General features: G+C 48.1%; 1 protein-coding gene across 1 annotated transcript; it reads right to left on the bottom strand.

The window, feature by feature from the left end:
• Positions 1-2,307: 2,307 nt before the first annotated feature.
• LOC148678437 (uncharacterized) lies at positions 2,308-11,637 on the bottom strand. The gene is made up of 7 exons (XM_088633526.1): positions 10,975-11,637; positions 9,450-9,549; positions 8,361-8,429; positions 8,120-8,230; positions 7,146-7,275; positions 6,614-6,705; positions 2,308-6,092 (listed from the first exon to the last, which is right to left on the bottom strand). Exons 1-7 carry the CDS (start codon positions 11,011-11,013, stop codon positions 6,058-6,060), a joined length of 576 nt encoding a protein of 191 aa, XP_088489652.1. The 5' UTR covers positions 11,014-11,637; the 3' UTR covers positions 2,308-6,057.
• Positions 11,638-19,987: the final 8,350 nt, after the last annotated feature.

Genomic DNA, 19,987 nt, shown 5'->3' on the forward strand with positions numbered 1-19,987 from the left:
AAAGGGGCTGCAGAGATCGCTTTCTGGAGCCCCTGACACCTCGTGGGTTGGTGAGTGTGGTGAATAGTGAATAGTGCGCTGAATACCGGGCCACAACTCGAGCCTGACCCCCCCTGGCCGCACCAGGAAACTCCTAGGCAGCAGATCAGCAGCCCATGAGCGTGCATTTCGGCAGTGTGTCGCTGTTGTTGACTTTCAGTCCCCTCTGAGCTCCCGTGATGTAGAGATGCCCCCTGGCACAGAATCCTGCACAGTTCCTCAGAGTATCCCAGCGCACAGTCACTCCGGTGCCTCTTCCTCTCCTCCTGCCCCAGTATTTAGGAATATCACAGGAGGGATTGCCCTTTAAGGCTCCAAAAGGAACTCTCCATCACGCGAGCAAATGATTCAGTATCCTGTGCTGGAACTGTGCCCTTGTGAGTCAGGCGTCCCTTCCTGTTCCTGGTCTCCTCCGAGACCCTCTGCTGCACATTCCCTGCCTCAGCCTTCTTGCGCCCAGCGTCCAACAGAGCCACACAATCCACTTGCTCGCAGAGACCCAGAAGCTTCCAGGTGGAGGAACCTACTGCTAGCAAATCAGTCATACTTCTCTCACTAATAAAACTAACCCCACAAAAAAAGAAAACTTCTTTCAAGTCGAAAGTCGAGTTGATCGTCACCTGCACAAGTGCAATGAAATGCTTTTTTGCATGTGTGCTCCTATACCAAGACATCAAGGAAACACCAAAAGCCCAGGACAGTGGCAGCAACAACAAGTTAAATAACACACATCTTTGAGAGAAAAAAAAACACATCAGTGTGAGCCAGTGGTAGGGGTAGAGCTCAGTAATCTGACATCTTGAGGGAAGAAGCTGTCTCTGAGTCTGGATGTTCGTACCTTTATGCTCCTGTAGTGCTTCCCAGAGGGAAGGAGGGAGAAAAGTGAGGAGCCAGGATGACTGGTGTCTTTAACGATACTTCCAGCCTTCCTGAGGCAGCGAGTTGTAAAAATGTCTGAAACAGAGGGGAGCTGTACTCCAGTGATGGACTGGGCTGACCCGACCACCCCCTGTAACGCCTTCCAGTCAGACAACAAGCTGCTGCCAAACCACACTGCAATGCAACATGTGAGCACACTCTCAGTAGAGCACCTTTAATCTTCTCAGTGCTATAACCATTATAGAGACTGGGACTGCGGGCTGGCTGCTGATGGAACAGCACCGGAGTCCTATAATAACCCCTGCATCATCTAAAGACCACAGGTCTCTCTCTCTCTCTCTCTATTAACAAATACAGCTATTAACAAATTCAAAACACTGCAGACATCCAAGAAACTAATTAGGTTCATTTGCTGCTCAGGTTGGAACGAGGGCCCCTGGACATGAGGGCTCCACTAGAAATAGAGATGGGGTGCCAAGTTTGGGAGAAAAAGCTCCAGTTCAGTTCCAACCTCTGGTATCGAAATCCAGAGATCTCTAGAGGCGCCCCAGAAGAAAAGACCCCGAGTTGTGCCAGACCCCCCCTTTTCCATCTGAACTCTCTTTCCCAGTCAACGCTACACTGCGTCACGGAAAGAATCTTACACCTCGCGCTCCAGGGTCCGGGGTGCAAATTCCTGCATCTTCCTTGTAACTTCCGCTTCGGAGAGGTCTGGGACTAGAGCTTTTTCCCCACACTGCCAGGATTCCAAAACCCTGCCCTTAGCTTCCCGCATAGAATGGGGGATGCCATTGTGGCATTTAACATCACAGTATATCCAGTGGCCTGCAGGGCAGCAGGGCGGCTCAGTGGTTAGTGCTGCGGAGGTCCTGGGTTCAATCCCTGGGGTGCTGTCTGTGTGGAGTTTGCATGTTCTTCCCGTGTTCTTGTGGGTGTCTTCCACAGTCTAAAGACATGCTGGCAGGTTAATTGCCTTCTGGGAAGACTGGCCCTGGTGTGTGTGTGTGTGTGTGTGTGTGTGTGTGTGTGTGTGTGTGTGTGTGTGTGTGTGTGTGTGTGTGTGTGTGTGTGTGTGTGTGTGTGTGTGTGTGTGTGTGTGTGTGTGTGTGTGTGTGTGTGTGTGTGTATCTGCCCTGTGATGGACTGGCGTCCTGTCCAGGGTGTACCCTGCCTTGTGCCTGTTGCTTGCTGGGATAAAGTGCAAAGAAAAAGAAGGGATGGACGTGCACTCCAGCCTAATCAGGCCACTGGTGAGGCACTGAAGCCCCAGTGAAACAGGTCCACCCTGACTGGGACAGCAACAAACTATTCCCTCCGTCACTCAAGCTCCGACAGAGCCAGACGTTCACCCTGATCCAACAGCAGGAAAGCAAGCAAAACCCGGACACGTTTACATTTCTAACAAAGCACTGTTTATTGAAGCTCCTGAGAACGCCAGAGTCACAGAGACAGAGAGTAACAGCTCAGCAGTTTGCATTGAAGACCCAACATCAGTAACAGTGGGAGGAAGGAGGAGGCAGCTGGAATGACGTTCCCTGCAACTCCAGTTGGATCGTCTTGGCTGCGGTCCCCTCACTGCCCCATTCACAGTTCAAAGCAAAGAAACAGCCACTGTACCCAGGCTGGGTCAAATTCATTTCACAGTTATTTCCCCCTGCGCAGGGTGCAGCACACATCTTCACCATTTGCCTGAGCTCTGCAGTTACACTCTGTCCAGCCTCACAGGGAACTTCACAGGTTCTTGTGAAAAGCAATAATACTGAAATCGAATTTATATAATTCTAAATAATTTCTCATTAGCATTAATAAAAATAATATCTGGTGACATGCATTTATATAAGTAGTGCAAACAAAATGCATCACATGCATTATCAACAGCATCACTGCATTCAGCCCCACTATTGAAACAGAGCTTGGGCAGAACTAAAACCAGGAGACAGTAGTCTCTCCAGGAATCTGACCCTTGTGATGCCAGATAGACAGGGCAGCAATTCCAGCTTCAAGCACGCTTCTGCGAAACTCACCACTCTGCAAACAGCCGTTAAGGTCGAGTTGGAGCTTTAAGGCAGGAAGTTTCCTTTAAGTGGCGATGCTGTCAAGCTCCCTCTACCGTACACGCCTTGTAACTGCAAGTACGGGCCAAATCACTCTGGCAGTCACGTTAGCCAAACGACCTGGTCTGGTTTGGGAGTTTAATTTTTAAAAAAATAGGTTATGTTCCTCATTCTAGTCCAAATGCTTCAGAAATCGTCTAACATAGATTAACATGTTCGCCCCGAGTTAACAAGGGCTGTTCCTTCCGAACGAAGAATTTTAAATTCACTTAAGCAGTAAGTACGTTCCGTAAACAAAAAAATAAAGACTTCATTAATATAATGCACGAGTATGCGTTTGTCAACGGCTCTTTTCGTCACTGCGAAGTTCAGTCTCGTGGCTCTGCAGTAGTGGGAGATTTAGGACAGGTTGGTTAAAGATAACTAACACCTCACGGCGCTAGAAATAATAATAACAATAATAATTGCTTACATTTATATAGCGCTTTTCTGGACACTCCACTCAAAGCGCTTTACAGGTAATGGGGACTCCCCTCCACCACCACCAGTGTGCAGCCCCACCTGGATGATGCGACGGCAGCCATAGTGCGCCAGAACGCTCACCACACACCAGCTATCAGTGGGGAGGAGAGCAGAGTAATGAAGCCAATTTATAGAGGGGGATTGTTAGGAGGCCATGATTGATAAAGGCCGATGGGGAAATTTGGCCAGGATGCTGGGGTTACACCCCTACTCTTTTCGAGAAACACCCTGGGATTTTTAATGACCACAGAGAGTCAGGACCCCGGTTTCACGTCTCATCCGAAGGACGGCGCCTGTTTACAGTATAGTATCCCGTCACTATACTGGGGCATAAGGACCCACATGAGCCGCAGGGTGAGCGCCCCCTGCTGGCCCCACTAACACCTCTTCCAGCAGCAACCTTAGTTTTTCCCAGGAGGTCTCCCATCCAGGTACTGACCAGGCTCACACCTGCTTAGCTTCAGTGGGTTGCCAGTTGTGAGCTGCAGGGTGATATGAAATGTTGGGACGGTGCTTAATCGACCGGTCTGTTTTAATTCGCAGGGAAAATCTCTCGTTAGAAATGACAGATCGGCAGTCCCCGAATAAGCAGCTTCGATCCTGACAACTGTTTTAAATGTCCCACTGAATCTCCGCCTTTCTTCCAATCCAACAGATGATTAGTTTAATCCTCAAATGCGACAACAGAAGCTAGACAGCGGGATTGAACGATCTAGATATGCTATGATATGATTAAAACAAAAAAAACGTTTTAAAAAACGTTTCCCTAACAATGAACATCAACTTCAAAAACCTCACCTGTCCCAAAAGTCTCATAGCATCAACCCTAAGACTGACGCAGCTACCCACCTGAACTACTTATATTGCTTATAATATTACTTATACTTAGTATATTGGTCTTATATCGCCCCTCCCCCCCCCCGTTAGCAAAAACACAAAAGTAGAAACAAACTTACGCATCACAGTGTTGTCGAACAGATCGACGGCGTCTATCTCGCAGACAGACCAGCACTACGCTGAATGTCCACAAGGTGGCAGTCTCACAGCTTGTACTACTGCACAAATCTGGCCAAGTAATTCAGGGCCTCTGAGCGTGCGGGCCTCCGATAAGGAAAACTAACGCAGTGTTTCTCAGCCTTTCCCTTCCCACTCCGCGCTGCCATCAGCCCCCGGCCCACGGCCCCCTCCCCTCACACGCACCACGTCATCGACCAGAGCACATTTGTACGGGAAAAACGGAATTGAGATCCGACTTGGTGTGATCACAAAATCTGGCGAGTGGCCCAGTTGTTAAATGAAGAGGGCGGATTGTTTACACACACAGAATGTTTGGACAAATGTCAGATTCCCACCTCTCCCCGTGAATGTGCTGTAGTCTTTGATGCTATTCCTGAGAAAGGGGTGAGGCTGTTTAGAGGCAGTCTCGGCCTGGCCGATAAAGTATCTTCTGATTTCTCCGATCATTTATTTTTGGATGGAGTAGATATAAAAGACAAAAAAATACAATCATAATTATATGAGGAACTTGTGCAAGTTTTAGTTTTTACAAATGTGAATTTCCTCTGGCTGTGAAGTGTCTATTTCTGTATCTATTTTAATATGCTGTCAACTTTTTTGTATTTCTGGTGTTTAAATAAAAAAAAAATATTTAAAAAAAGAGAAATGGAATTTAGTTCCGTGTTCATCGGAGTTTTTTTTTTCAACATTAGCCCGGGAGGGGGCGCAGGATCACTTACTTCTGCCTCCACATGCATACACGCCCCCCGACTCCAGGCGGTGTCTCTCTTACTTGATCGTCCCTCTGACCTTGCTGGTCTGAGATCAGTGCTGTCCCATTACCCTCCTCAGTACGTACGCAGCGTCCCTTCCCTTCCTACCCATCGGCCCGTTTCGTCAATACACACAGGTCAGACAAACGTCGAAAACGTCGCGTCCCCCCCCCCCTTTTCAGCACGGAATAAACCTTTAATTCCCGGTTGCCACATACAAACATGCGATCTCCACGCAGATGGAGAACCGGGAATTGAACCGGCGGCCCCAGCGCTTATAGCCGCTGCGCCACCTATACCTCAATGTCCTGACATTATTTGTTGTCTATTCTTCTGCTATGCGACTTTTCCAAACTTTCGCGGCGCGCCCGGAATGATGGAAGGTCTGCTGGTTGAGAAACACTGCATTAGGGCTGCTCTAGAAGAGCGAGCGAGGTACTTCGGGAAGCAGAGAAGTGCCAGGCTAGTTTTAGTTCACGATTTAGTCCTTCGACTTGTCCGTTGACGTCTTGCGTCACGGCGGTTCCATTCCTTTTCCTAACATGGAGAGCGGACAAGGGTTTTAAAACCACGGGGACGCGTTTCCCCTCGCGCAGCGGCGCAGTCGGCAGGTCTCGAGCGGCGGAGAAGGACGTCACGAGACGGCTGCAAAGCGAAGTGGGGGGAAACGCCGCGCGACTCAGCTCCTGGCGTCATTCCGGCTCGCGGTCGGGCCCCCTCTCTCTCTCTCTCTCTCTTCCTCGCTCGCCGGGCCGCTCAGCTGCCCCGCGTCACTTCGCCGGGTCGCCCGCGCTTCACAGCTCCACCAACCCCGCGACCTTCTCAGAGCCTGCGGAGAGAAGCGGGGAGCCGGTCACCAACCCGAAATCTCACGCGTGGAATTCCTGAACACCTGCAGAGAGCCACAGCACTCATTAGTACATCAAGAACGCTGCTTAGCAAAATCCCTGCTGGACCAGCTTAATGCTGCTGTCGGTTTACCCAGGTCTCCATCCATCCATCTCCTCCTCTGTTTCACACAGTTCAGGGGAGCTGGAGCCTATCCCAGCAAGCAGCGGCCACAAGGCGGGACACACCCTGGACAGGCCGCCTGTCCATCACAGGGCACACACACTCACAGCAGGGTCAGTTTTCCCCGACACCAATGAACCCAACAGTGTGTGTGGAATGTGGGAGGAAACCCATGCACAGGTGGGCCGAACATGCAAGCTCCACACAGACAGCACCTCAGGAACTGGACCCAGGGCGCCAGCGCTGACCGCTGTGCCACCCTGCGACAGCGATGCAGAAACCGCTTCCATGCATGCGAGGCACGTTCCTGCAGACTCCTGCTGAAAGATCAGGGCTCACCCGAGACACAGCGACAGCGGCGACACCGGACGAGCAGAGCCACACAGACAACACACAGCGCCATGGTGACGAAGGCAGCCAGAACAGGCACTCTGCACAGAGAGAGGAAGGAGAAGATCAGGTAAGGAGAAACACACCCTGACAGTGGATGGGCGCAGCTTGGACACAGAAAATGCAGACAGGCAGACCTGGCTGCCCAGAGAGACTGTGTCTGGCATCCTGTCCAGTGCGTCTCTCTGTCTGTCCTGTGCTAGACTGGTGTCCTGTCCAGTGTGTTTGTATGTCCTGTTTTTGACTGATGTCCTATTCAGTGCGTCTGTGTGTGTCCTGTGTTGGACTGGCATCCTGTCCAGAGAAGATCCTGTCTCACTCGCTGAACCTGCCAGATTAGGCTCTGACTCACTACAGGAGAAATCGACTTGAAAATAGAAAATCAGAAGAGGAATTCTCCTGTTCATTTTTCATCCGCTGTGGTTTTTAGGTGTCCTGTTAGTGAGGGGGTTGCGATGAGAGTTTAAAGAGATACACTTACATAGTGCCATCATGAAACATGTTTTTCTTCTGGCACTGTACAGTGTTGTTACGCATTTTGTGTCCATCCTGGCAGCCGCACAGAGCCTTCGAGGAATTGCTGCATTTTTCGTAGATCACTTGATGGTCCCCTGGGAAGCACAGACAACCAGAGTGTCAACTGGACCACCTCCTCCCACAATCAGCTCCTCTCTCCACCTCTCCTATCTTTCCAAATCCAGGCCTGCTGCGATTCATGCTCTATGACTCACTTTGTCCAGAGCAACTGACTCACACACACTCCCTTGAACATACTGCAGCAAAGCCAAGAAAGTGGGAAAAGTCAGGAGAGACTGGGCAGAGCAAGCTGCTGGGAGGAGAGAGAGTGGGCGGAGTCAGCAGCAGTCCTTGGGAGGGTCAGTGTGTCTGCAGGGTGTCCAGTCCATAGTCCTGGGGGGTCAGTGTGTCTGCAGGGTGTCCAGTCCTGGTCCTGGAGGGGTCAGTGTGTCTGCAGGGTCTCCAGTCCTGGTCCTGGGGGGTCAGTGTGTCTGCGGGGTGTTCAGTCCTGGTCCTGGGGGGGGTCAGTGTGTCTGCAGGGTGTCCAGTCCTGGTCCTGGGGGGTCAGTGTGTCTGCGGGGTGTTCAGTCCTGGTCCTGGGGGGGGTCAGTGTGTCTGCAGGGTGTCCAGTCCTGGTCCTGGGGGGGTCAGTGTGTCTGCAGGTGTCCAGTCCTGCTCCTGGGGGGGTCAGTGTGTCTGCAGGGTGTCCAGTCCTGGTCCTGGAGGGGTCAGTGTGTCTGCAGGGTGTCCAGTCCTGGTCCTGGGGGGGGTCAGTGTGTCTGCAGGGTGTCCAGTCCTGGTCCTGATACACAATTGACACCCTGACCCTCCAGGTCTAGGAGCAGGGGAAAATTAAAATACCCAAGAAAATGGATCCTAGAAAGTATCCAGAGCTATGGTGCACAGTTACAGAATTAACAAGGATCCAACAGCTCTCACCATTTTTCTTCTGGCACTTTCCAGTGTCGTTATGCATTTCGTATCCATCCTGGCAGCCGCACAGAGCATTCGAGAAATAGCTGCAGTTTCTCAGCATCACTTGATGGTCCCCTGGGAAGCATAGACAACCAGAGTGTCAACTGGGCCACCTCCTCCCACAATCAGCTCCTCTCTCCACCTCTCCTATCTTTCCAAATCCAGGCCTGCTGCGATTCATGCAGAGGACAGAGAGCAAACTCACCTTCACACTTATTGCAAACCTTGCAGTGAAGTCCGTCATCAATGGTGCAGTTTTTCGTGATGAAAGAGTCTGTAGAAAGAAGCAGATATATACATATCAGATAGATACATATCACCACAATCCTGAAACATAGTACAATGTTACATACACAGTACAATAGACAACACCACACAATGTAGACAACAGGAACAATAAAAATGCAGTAGTGAGACACCCAAAAAACATGGTGGACCATGCACAAAAAGTGCATAGTGCAGATGTGTATTGAGGCACTGCAGTTGGCTGTTGAGGATGCATACTGCAGTGGGACAGAAGCTGTTCTTGAGTCTAGCGGTCCTTGCTTTGACAGGGCGGTACCGCTTGCTGGAGCACAGGAGGGAGAAAAGTCTGTGGCCGGGATGGCTGGGATCCTGAAGGATGGATTGGGGTTTATTGCAAAGTGGATGCTGTGAATCTCACCAGTTGATGGTAAATCACATCCTATAATCCTCTGTGCCTTTGCCACAACCCTTTGTAGTGCACCTCTGTCATGCACTGTAGTATTGCTGCACCACACAGTGATGCCACTAGTGAGGTCCTTAGCTACACACGTCTTTGCACATGATTTATTCCAGATATGTACTCTCGATCCCCATCCATCCCTCTTCTAACGGTTTCATCTGATTCACAGCAGCAGGGGCGCCGGAGCCTATCCCAGCAAGCAACAGGCACAAGGCAGGGTACACCCCGGATGGGACACCAGTCCATCACAGGACACGCAGACCCACACCAGGACCAGTTTTCGCAGAAGCCAATTATCCTACCAGCATGTCTTTGGACTGTGAGAGAAATCCCACGTGAAATTGGGGAGAACATGCAAACTCCACCCAGACAGCTGCGAGACAGCACTGCTGAGCACTGCGCGGCCCTTGATCCTCACTTTATCAAATAAATAAAGCAAAAGAAAACCTCCAATCCACGACATTACAGTTTTCAGAAAGAATTGATCTTTATTTTAAGTGCTCCAACTGACTGATGTCGCAGCTGAATCGGAAAGGAGAGATAAGAAAACGAGAGGGGGGCGGGGTATTCTGATGGGATCATGCTCACCAGCCCCGCAGTAGCCGCAACATCGGTCCGGTTGACCCTCTGACACCACCAAGTGTTCGCCGTCTCTGCACACAAGGCTGGCGACTCCGTCAGAATACGCCTGCAGGAAACACGAGAGCCAATCAAAAGGCACGAGCAAGCGCGGAGGACCAGACGTCATTCAGCCAAGAGAACGTGAGCCAGGTCCGCATTCGCTGGGGTCTTCGTGGGCTAGAACCCCGATCCTCACCCCCTGCTCCCGCACAGCCGAGTCCTGCTCACAGGGGGAACGCGTATTTCAGAGCGTGAACGTCCGAAACTGGTCGACTCGAGTCTTCGAGAGCTCGGGGGGAGGAGAACTACAAGACGGGGCAGCGTTTCAGCAGCGGGAAGAGAGGAGCTACTGTCCGGAAAGGAGCATTTTATAACATTTTTGGTTTGTGTCAGTCTCTGGGTAATGGGATGCTCTTATGGCAGGGAAAAATGGTAAGCCCTCAATTCGCGAGCAAAGTATAATGGATAGTTATAAAATATTCGAATAATCACTCCGAAAATGCAACGGTAAGTCAGCATTTTTTATTACCGAGTCCACACTGTAACGCTATGATATGGGTTAAACGTTAATGCATAAGTAAGTAAGTTTACGTCTGAGGAATCGCTGGAAAGACTCTTGGGAGGCATGATCGGAAGTGTTTACGTCACTGATAGCGCACAACACACACAGTAACCAAGGCAACAGCTAGACTATCCAGCAAAGCACACGGTAACCAGGGCAACAGACCAAAATGTTGGAATAAGACTACCAACGTATCATTGCACAAGCCCTGTGCATGCTTTGTGAACTACTCCGTCTGCGATTTTACCCGGTGTCTGAACAGCTAAACCTACTGCAAAACTGACACGGGCACGAGTCCTTATTCTGCACTGTTCTCGAGAACTCATAATAAATCTATTTTATGGATTACTAGGCAATTGTTTGTGCAAATAGTCAGATGTTTCTTCGTCCTTTTGACGTCACTATATACTATATACTCTCTCTGTATTTAGAGATTAAAGCCTTAGGACAATTGTCGCCTCATTTTTCCAATTAAGAGCCACGTACCTGTCTGAAAGGTAATACAGAGATTACAATTAATCCTCGCGGTCTGTTCAGATTTTTCTGTTGTAAACATTTCTAGCAGCTCAGTGGTTTAGGTTTATTATGGTTTATGTTAAGGAAGATCCGACGCACACTTTTCTGGAAAAAAAGTGAAATCCAGCTTAATTTTAACCCGTCTTTTCAGCGGTTGGTCTTTTTTGGAAACGTACGGTTTAAAATCTTAAGAGCACAAGCTCGGGGTCGCCTTCAGATTGAAGGAGCGAGTCTCTCGGAGCCCAGCTATCGAACTTTTCGACAACATGTCAGCGTTCAGTTCAAAAAGTCCAACTAATTATTGGCGATTGTCCGCAAGCACCGAGAAAGCAAACGAAACGAAAACAGCGGGGTTTTCAGTCTCACGTGAGTTCTCCCGCATTGTCAGCGGTCGCCCGGGTCCGACATACTCACCACGACGAGGAGAAGTACTGTGCTCCAAAGGCGTGCCATTCCGCCTGACTTGACACGCTTTACTGACGCACGGAAACGACCCTAGCAATGTCTCCGCTCTGCTCCGGGTTTTAAAAACCCCTTGTTCCGCCTTTTCTGGCTGACGTCCAACGTGAGACGAGTGCAGAAGCCCTGCCGACGCACAGCGCAAAACAGCCAAATAACTACAAATAATAAAAAAAAAGCCCAACGCAGATCGACTCCAGCCTGTAGCCCGTGGGCGGGCGGGGGCAGGACTCTGGATGTGCGAAGTGTTGATCAGACCTGCGTTTTCATTGTGACGGAGCGGGGTCAGTGCCTGCCTGTCTGTCTGTACAGATCCCCTCAGGGAGAAAGACTGTAGATCTGGGGCTCAGGCGCTGCTACGGGCTGCAGATTCAGCACAGAGGGATTCTGGCTCATTCCTGTCCCAGAACCTGGACGAGCCCCTGACGGACCACTGCTCTCCGAGCCCCACACGTCACCCAGGTCTGGCGAGCGAAGCGGTCTCACTGCCCCCTCGCCGGAGAGCACCGTCCTGTCGGGATCGGCCCCCCCGGGAGGCCGAGCAGGCGGTGGAGCTCCGTCTCCAGTAGCGTGTCGGACCCTCGCCGCCGCGCCCCTGAGCGGCCCACACGACACCCCGCGTCATCGCTCCGGAGGACCGGGCTCCAGTGCTGGCCAGCCCTTCTGGAGGGACTGAGTCCAGCCACAGCCCTCGCTCCTCTTGGGAAAGATCCTGGGAGAGATGCTCAGTGTTCAATATCCATCCATTTTGTAAACATTCACATCCACTTGGAATTTAAAGTAGGATAAATTATGTCCTGGATTTATGTCATGCCGGCAAGATTTTTGTGATCTAATATTGTAAGCTAGAAGATCTGGTCAGTTTGTTTAGTGTGAAAAAACAGCTTGTTACTAAATAAGGCTCCCGAGTGTTGGCTGACCCTACCTTGTGGGTGTGACTTACGACAGGCCATGCGTTAAGAATGACCTGGACAGTGATACCAGTTATACAGCCAGGCCTTGATGTGGGTACAGTCAGTTCTGGTACAGAGCGATAGACTTCACCCCGGTCAGGATGCCAGTCCATCGCAGGGCAAAGAGACACAAACACAACAGGGCTAATTTTCCCAGAAGCCCAGGACTATTACAGTCCTGGTCCTGGGGGGGTCAGTGTGTCTGCAGGGTGTCCAGTCCTGGTCCTGGGGGGTCAGTGTGTCTGCAGGGTGTCCAGTCCTGGTCCTGGGGGGGTCAGTGTGTCTGCGGGGTGTCCAGTCCTGGGTGGTCAGTGTGTCTGCAGGGTGTCCAGTCCTGGTCCTGGGGGGTCAGTGTGTCTGCAGGGTGTCCAGTCCTGGTCCTGGGGGGGTCAGTGTGTCTGTGGGGGGTCCAGTCCTGGTCCTGGGGGGTCAGTGTGTCTGCAGGGTCTGCTGTTGTGTATGTGTGCTTGTGCAATCACCCAGCTTTGGTTACTTGCTGAAAAATCAAACACTGACGAATCGCTCTCTTCTCTGGTCACCAGAGTTCAACACTCTTCTTACACTTCACAGATGAGCCCCTGCAAGTCCTGTAGCGAAACTGGTTGAAACGTGTTGGTTTCGCACGGCGCCCTTATTGCACAAAGGTCAGCTTTTCTCTGTCATATACTGTAGATCTGCGCTGCGTCACTGCGTAATGATTACTGTTAATTATACATGAAGCCACACTCCCGGTGTTTTCGGTTTTGGATTTGTAAGGGCTTAGTTACCGACGATCTTCTGATCCTTTGACTAAAGCCTCGGGCGCGTTCGTGCTAAGGGATACAGTGTTAGGGAGACAGCATTTTACAGGGAGAATTTGTAACTTGTTAAATTTGTAACTCCCTGTAAAAAAACAAACAACTTTTAGCCTGGGCACCTTACTTGGACTGTGCCGAGTGCTCGCTGTCCAATCACTCGAGGTTCCAGCTCTTTTGAAGCGCTCGGAAACGACGGGGGATCTCTTAAAACCGAAGGCGTCGTTTTGCAATGTCTGTGCCTGTACAGGCGATACCAGCTGCGGCCGAGCTGTCCCGGTTTGTGGCGGGCCCTGCTCTTGTTTCCCGTGAGATCCGAGAAGCCTCACTGTACATAACGAGCAGATCACATTCCCGAGCCCCGTCTGTGGGTGTCCGGGGGGTCCCGTTCATTTTAAAGCGAATATCATCTTCAACCCGATTAAAAAAAAAAAACTAAAAACTTACTGAAAGCGCGTTGGGTCTCACTGGAAAAGAAACCATTTAAAAAGGTCAAGTCCAGTATAAATGGTTTAATGGGTCATTGGGTCTGGCCTGGACCCCCTGGAGGTAGTGGCTGAGAGGAGAATGGTGTCCAAACTAGAGGCCATCATGGACAACGTCTCCCATCCCCTCTAGGACATGCTTGTAGATACATCTATTCTTTTTCTTTTCCCGTTTACAACCGTTTTTGTGCAATATATGCCAGGGACCTGTGCAATACATTTATATTTATATTTATATTGTGCGATACGACTTTTTTTGTGTACTGTTCTGTTCTGGTTTGTTCTTTGTGTGTCCTGGACTGTGAGTAACTCTTTTAGTGCACTTCTCACTGTACTGATTGTATTGTATTATTATTATTGTATCATTTGTTACACTGTGGCTGTGTTGTGTGTGTTAAGCTGCGGTTGCACTGCAATTTCCCTCACGGGATCAATAAAGTATCTATCTAATGGTTTTAAATCTTCCGGGCGCTATTCATCAAGGATTCCCTGTTTTCTGCTGGCTGTGCCAGCAAACCTTAAGGAAGTCTTGTCCATCCTGTCATTGATATTCCACCTGAGGGTCACAGAATCAGCAATCACAAAGACTAGGCCTAGACTGCATCCTGTGGAGGCCCCCAGTTTATGTGAAGGATACACACTGTAAGATCAGATCACTTTATTGGCCCTATACAATTTCTTGCATTATGAATTTGTCTTTTTCACACACCCCAGCTTGCTCTCCATGAGTCACACAGACAGGGAGAGAAGCTTGGGGTCAGACCGCAGGGTCTGCCATTTGTACAGCACCCCTGGTGCAGCTGGGGCTAAGGGCCCTGTTCAGGGGCCACAACGGAGTAGGATTCCGCGGGATACGAACCTGAAAAAATTCCAACCACAGGCGCAGATCCTTAGCCATAGGGTCACCACTCCAGCCCTTTTTTACATGTTTCTGTGAATGTAGAGACACCAGTAAAGCTGGAAATCAGAACACCCAGCACAAACCCATATAAACTTGGAGAGAACATGCAGACTCCATACGGAAGGATAATTATTTAATTTGGAATCAAACATCCTTAAATGCCACCTGGTTGCACTGATAGTTTTATGTTTTAAATATTTAGGCACATTAGATCTCCTTCCTTCCAAATTCCTCTCTAGGTGTATTTGTTATCCTAGAGAGCTGTGAGAAATTGTGGGGAAGAAGTGTAATTCAGATTGAAAGACCGTAAACAGGCCTAAAAAGACTCATTTGTTTCACCATTGTTCTGGAAACACTGTTACTGTCTCTTCTTTACCCAAAGGGTTGCAGAAGTATGGAACAACCTGCTAAGCCAAGCTTTGAATGCTTGAGTGCGGGTATAAGGTTTCCTCGTGGTCTTCTCCGTTCAAGGGGTTGGAAAAATGACCAGAAGTTTAAATTGAAAAAAGACATAACTCCAGTATAACAGATACAAGTTGCAATGTATTGGAATAATACAAGGTGTGTGCCAGATAAACCACGTCCTTTCAATATGAGAGACTTGATTACATCTCAGATGGAAGGTGCAGGATTTCACTCTCAGCAGAAACATTTTGGTTTTATTTTATTTTATTGCTTCATTATGTCCCCTGCAGCTCTTGTCCAACCTCCCCTGCAGAGGGTGCTAGTCTATAATAGGGATGTAAGTACCCTTTTATACAGCTGGATTTCTTTCCATTTCTGTCAATTTTCGTTCAATTGTGAGCATGATAAACTGATTACTCTCGCAATAAACTCTCAAGCCTTTATTCTGAATTCCTGTATCAGTGGAACATGGGATAAAAGAATGAGTCATTTAATTAAATCTGCATTGTGAACCTCTGAAACGTCTGATTCAAGGTAGGAGTTGGTTTTTGCCTTTTATATTGGCTGCGCTGTGTAAAGAAGACATTTAGAGATCCTTTGGAACCAAACTCTAAAAGCTCGTCAGCCCTGAGTGTCCAGACTCCTCTTAATTGAACTGATTGGTCAATAGGTTACAGGTGTTCCTGTAAGACTAACTGGATCAATACTCTCTATTGACTGGAGTTAGAGACCACTGCTCTGGTTTCTGATTAACGTACAAATCAAACACTCGTTTCCCCCAGGTTAGCTCTAGTTGTGCGAGAGTAACACAAATTAAGTCATTAACAGTTATTATGAAGTATGGTAAACCCTCACACACAGTGCAAAAACCAGTATGTACCTGCCACAGGCGCAGTAGGATGGGCAAAATATTGTTGGAATTGAAGTAGTTTGAGCAAGGAGCTGCGTCAGCGTGCATAGGCAGCAAAGGAACAAGTAAGGGCCTATTCCAGGCTGAAAAGAGAAGAAAAAAAATGCAACGTTTGGGCTGTGGAGCCTTCTGCGGGTGTCAATGTTGTGCCTATATGGTGTGATATTGCCTATATTGTTGGAACCATATGTGCAACACAACACTTCCACACGCGCGTGCATGTGTGTGCGTGTGCCACTTGACCAGCGTGGGTGACAAAATGCAAAGACGCAAATTCCATGAAGGACACTTTCACTTTTCTATTCCTGTACTGTGCTGTTCACTTGTTTTCCATGACAGTAGGCCAAATATGTGCTAAATGTGGCTCCCTGCTCTTAATGTCTTACAGTAATACAATCCACACAGATGTGAAACTGTTGGCACCAAGTGTTGTTGCCAAGGAAGCATATTGTCTTTTTACCCTCCACCTGTTCTATTTCCATGCTTGCGGTTGTATGAAAGATTTCCTCCCATTCATTTTTACCCTGAGAGGAAAACTTCCTTCTTCTGCTGCTGTAACCTCTGGGCGTGGGTGTAGGTGGGAGAGGTATCGTGACTTTAAGAGTTACTGAAACAGCGCAGGTGCACCTGTCCCGGCAGGATAGGGACCCGCCATCGGAATCTCTGGGATTCCTCTTGGTGGCTCAGTCTGCATTGAGAGCTGATGAGGTAACGGGGAGTAAAGGCTCTGATGTTAACTTTATTTTGTTTAAAGATAGTAAGGAGAGTACCTAGACAGGTAGGAGGATGAGAGAGATTTATTCATAGAATAATGATTTGGATAGAAGCAATGACTCAGAAGTTCACACATTCATCCATTTTCTAACTGTTTTATCCAGTACAGGGTTGCAGGGGGGCTGGAGTCTATACCTCCCCCGGCAAGCAATGGGAGCAAGGCTTTACAAGCTACAGCTTCCAACCCTCCTTAGAATATCTACTATCTAATATCTCCTGAAGCTGCAGAGCTGAACATTATTCGAAGGTGTCAAGTCAGTGAATTCTTTCATAGGTACATCCTAGATGGGACACCTGGGCCAGTTCTCCCAGAAGCCAATTCACCTGCTGGCACGTCTTTGGACTGAAGGAGGAAATTGAGGCACCCAGAGGAATCCCACGTGAACATGGGGAGAACATGCAAACTCCACACAGATACCACTCCAGGAGTTGAACCCCGGGCCCCAGCACTGCGAGGCAGCAATGCTAACCACTGCTTCACAACTCTCAAAAGTTTCATGGAAAAAAAAAATTCATTTTCATTTTCTGCAGCTTTTTCTTTCATGTGCACCAAGGAAACCACAGAAGAGCTGACACTGAGCTGGTTTTAGGGGCGCGCGATTCCCATCTGCTTCTCTGGAAGACAAACCCTGGCCAGCGTGCACCCTGATTCTGCAATCCGATACCATCGAGCCCCAGAAACCCAATCCCTCTTGCAGCAGGTAGCAGCAAGCCCAGATTCAGAGTTTATGGACTGTCTTCTTCTGAGCTCCTAGGCTTTCAAGTTCCAACAGGCCATAAGATGTTGTTGCTGTTTTTGCTGGAGCCCTGCCTGCCATCAGGGCCTACGTGCTAACGAAGAGATGGGATCTGGATGGCAAGGGATGTCCTCCACGCTGTTGGCAATTGCTTATGCTGTTGAAATCCAGTTGTAGCAGACAAGCCGAGTCCCAGTTGTGCATAATTTGCTTTGCACATGATTTCTATGTAGGCGGGTTTCATTATTACAGTTTTCAATGGATTGGCTTTCTCCCCTGCTGCAGTTACCAGGTGACATTGATCTAACCTCCCTGTGCTTGTGCAAATAAGCGCCCTCATTTAGAGCAAGCCTGGCGCCCCAGCATTTGCTGGCTGATCCCCTTCATTGAACAGTTTACCAGATTGATCAGTTCAGTTCAGTCACCTGCACGAGTGCAATGAAATGCTTATTTGCATGTGTGCTCCGATACGAAGACATTTAAGGAGACACCGACAGCCTAAACCCAGAACAGCAGCAGCAACAACAAGTTAAATAACACACATCTTAGAGAAACAAAACACATCAGTGTGAGCCAGTGGTAGGGGTAGAGCTCAGTAATCTGACATCTTGAGGGAAGAAACTGTCTCTGAATCTGGACAATCGAGCTTTTATGCTCCTATAACGCTTCCCAGAGGGAAGGAAGGAGAAAAGTGAGGAACCAGGATGACTGGTGTCCTTAACAATACTTCCAGCCTTCCTGAGGCAGCGAGTAGAAAAAATGTCTGAAACAGAGGGGGGCTGTACTCCAACTCTCCTCTATTTCAGACCCTGTGATTGGGCTCCTACTCCTTTAGGAAGCTGCGATTTCCAATTTCTCTTTGATTACGTATCAGTCTCTCATCTCAAGATGTCTAGTTTAAAAGTGCATGTTACCCTCCAGGCGACAATCACAAAGCAGAGGATAATAACCATGAGACGTTGGAGGGTCGCTGAGCTTGCAGGGACAAGCAGGCAGGCAGGTGAGAGCCGTCTGCCCCAGCGTGGGAATGAAGGGAAAGCCACAGGCAGAGAGCTGTGGGACGGGCTTGCAGTGGGTTACAATAAGTTGTGGCCGCAGCCCAAGCTGTTTGCCTTGATCAGACCTCCTCCCGGAGTGAGAATTAAAGGCCCCAGCCCCCTGTCTCCCACGAGCGATAAAGTTGCAGTAGGGAGGGTTGCCTTCCTGGTTCACAATCCAGGAACGTGGGGGCGTGAGGGACCTGGGCGTTTGCCCATTGGGGGTGAAAAGCTTGGAAGTTGCACAGGGACTTGTAACCCCTCCCCTGAATTTAGGTCAATGCCTGCATCATGGGGCAGTATGACGGCGCAGTGGTCAGCATTCCTGCCTCGCAGCGCTGGGGCCCTGGGTTCAATTCCTGGGGTGCTGTCTGTGTGTGTGGAGTCTGCATGATCTCTGTATTCATGTGAGTTTCTTCTGGGTGCTCCGGTTTCCTCCCACAGGTCCAAGACATGCTGGTCGGCTAATCTGCGTCTGGGAAAACTGGCCCTAGCACGAGTGTCTGTGTGTGCCCTGGTGTGGACTGCTGTGCCCTCCAGTGCGAACCCCACCCTGTGCCTGAATGTGCCAGGAGAGGCTTCACCTCCCCTGTGACTCTGACTTGGATGAAGTCATTAGAAAATGACTGGATGCTTTGAAGAGTTGCAAAAGAGAAACTAGGACAAAACCACAGGCTTTGTTTTGGAATTCCTGTTTCTTCTTTAGAACCGAGGGTCTGGAATCAAGGGCGTGTTTTTCAGTGACGTGTTGAGTAGAAACTAGCCTGAACAGGTTGGCCTAAGATTTTAATAGAATAACCATTTACCCAAAAGCCCATTCCAGAACCAGCTTTTATTACAAATAATTCCTATATAAACATTTCATGAAGATGTATGAATGACTAATTTCTGGAGTTAAAGTGTTCGCTAGCACTTTCTAAAAGTCCTTTTTCTGTTTTATGATGGTGTGGCTACATACGCTGACTGCTGTCCCAGTCGCAATCGCTACACTCCTTTTTTTCAATTTTTTTTTATTAAACGGATAAAGAATTTACAAATACAACTACAACCAAGGGACCAGAAACAGGTACAAGAGAAAAAAACACAGACAGAAAAAACATTTAACCGTCAGAGGTAATGAAGTAAATTATGCGATCAAATTGTATTTTATATATATATATCATATGTTTTCCTTGCTTTTATTATGTCTCAATTTTTTTAGAGAATTTGAATAGTGTTTCAACTCCACCTCAAAAGTTCCATAAAAGGGGAGTATTATTAGACCATTTTGATTTATGAGTGTGACATTTACAATCGCTACATTCCTTTTTTATTTTTTTTATTTTTTTGCTTTTATTAAATGTGTAAAGAATTTACAAATACAACTAGAGGAGCAGAAACCAGTACAGGAGAAAAAAGACACAATCGGAAAAAACTAACTGCCAGAGATAATGAAGTAAATTATATAGCCAAATTATTTTTTACATATAACAAATGTTAACTTGCTTTTGCATTTTTCACATTTTTACAAAATATAAAATAAATGTTTCGACTCAAATACTAAAATAAAAGACTAAAAAACAAAGTATTATCGGACCATTTTAATTTATAAATGTTAGTTTTACCCAGAATTACTAATTTGATAAAAATAAATGCTTTCCCCCCAAAAAAAAATCCTTATTACAACAAAATATCAAAATCTTTAAATGTAAAAAACGCCTTTAAATGCCTACAAACAAAACTCTGCAAATCTGTCTAAAATAACTTCACACACAAAAAAGACAATTCTTCCAGCTCGTGCTTAGATTTAGGAAGTGCTATTTTAGCGGAATAAAACTTACGAACAATTTTCAACAATAGCTTTAACCTTATTTGTATTATAACATCTATCAGGAGTTGTCCAACCTAATTTCCAAATTATTTTTTCTAACATTGCATTCGAAGAAAATGAACAAGGAGGGATAAAATGGGGTTTACAAAGATTCCTTATGTA

This window comes from Lepisosteus platostomus, chromosome 1, assembly GCF_059453375.1.
Source record: "Lepisosteus platostomus isolate fLepPlt1 chromosome 1, fLepPlt1.hap1, whole genome shotgun sequence".
In the NCBI taxonomy this organism is placed as follows: domain Eukaryota; kingdom Metazoa; phylum Chordata; class Actinopteri; order Semionotiformes; family Lepisosteidae; genus Lepisosteus; species Lepisosteus platostomus.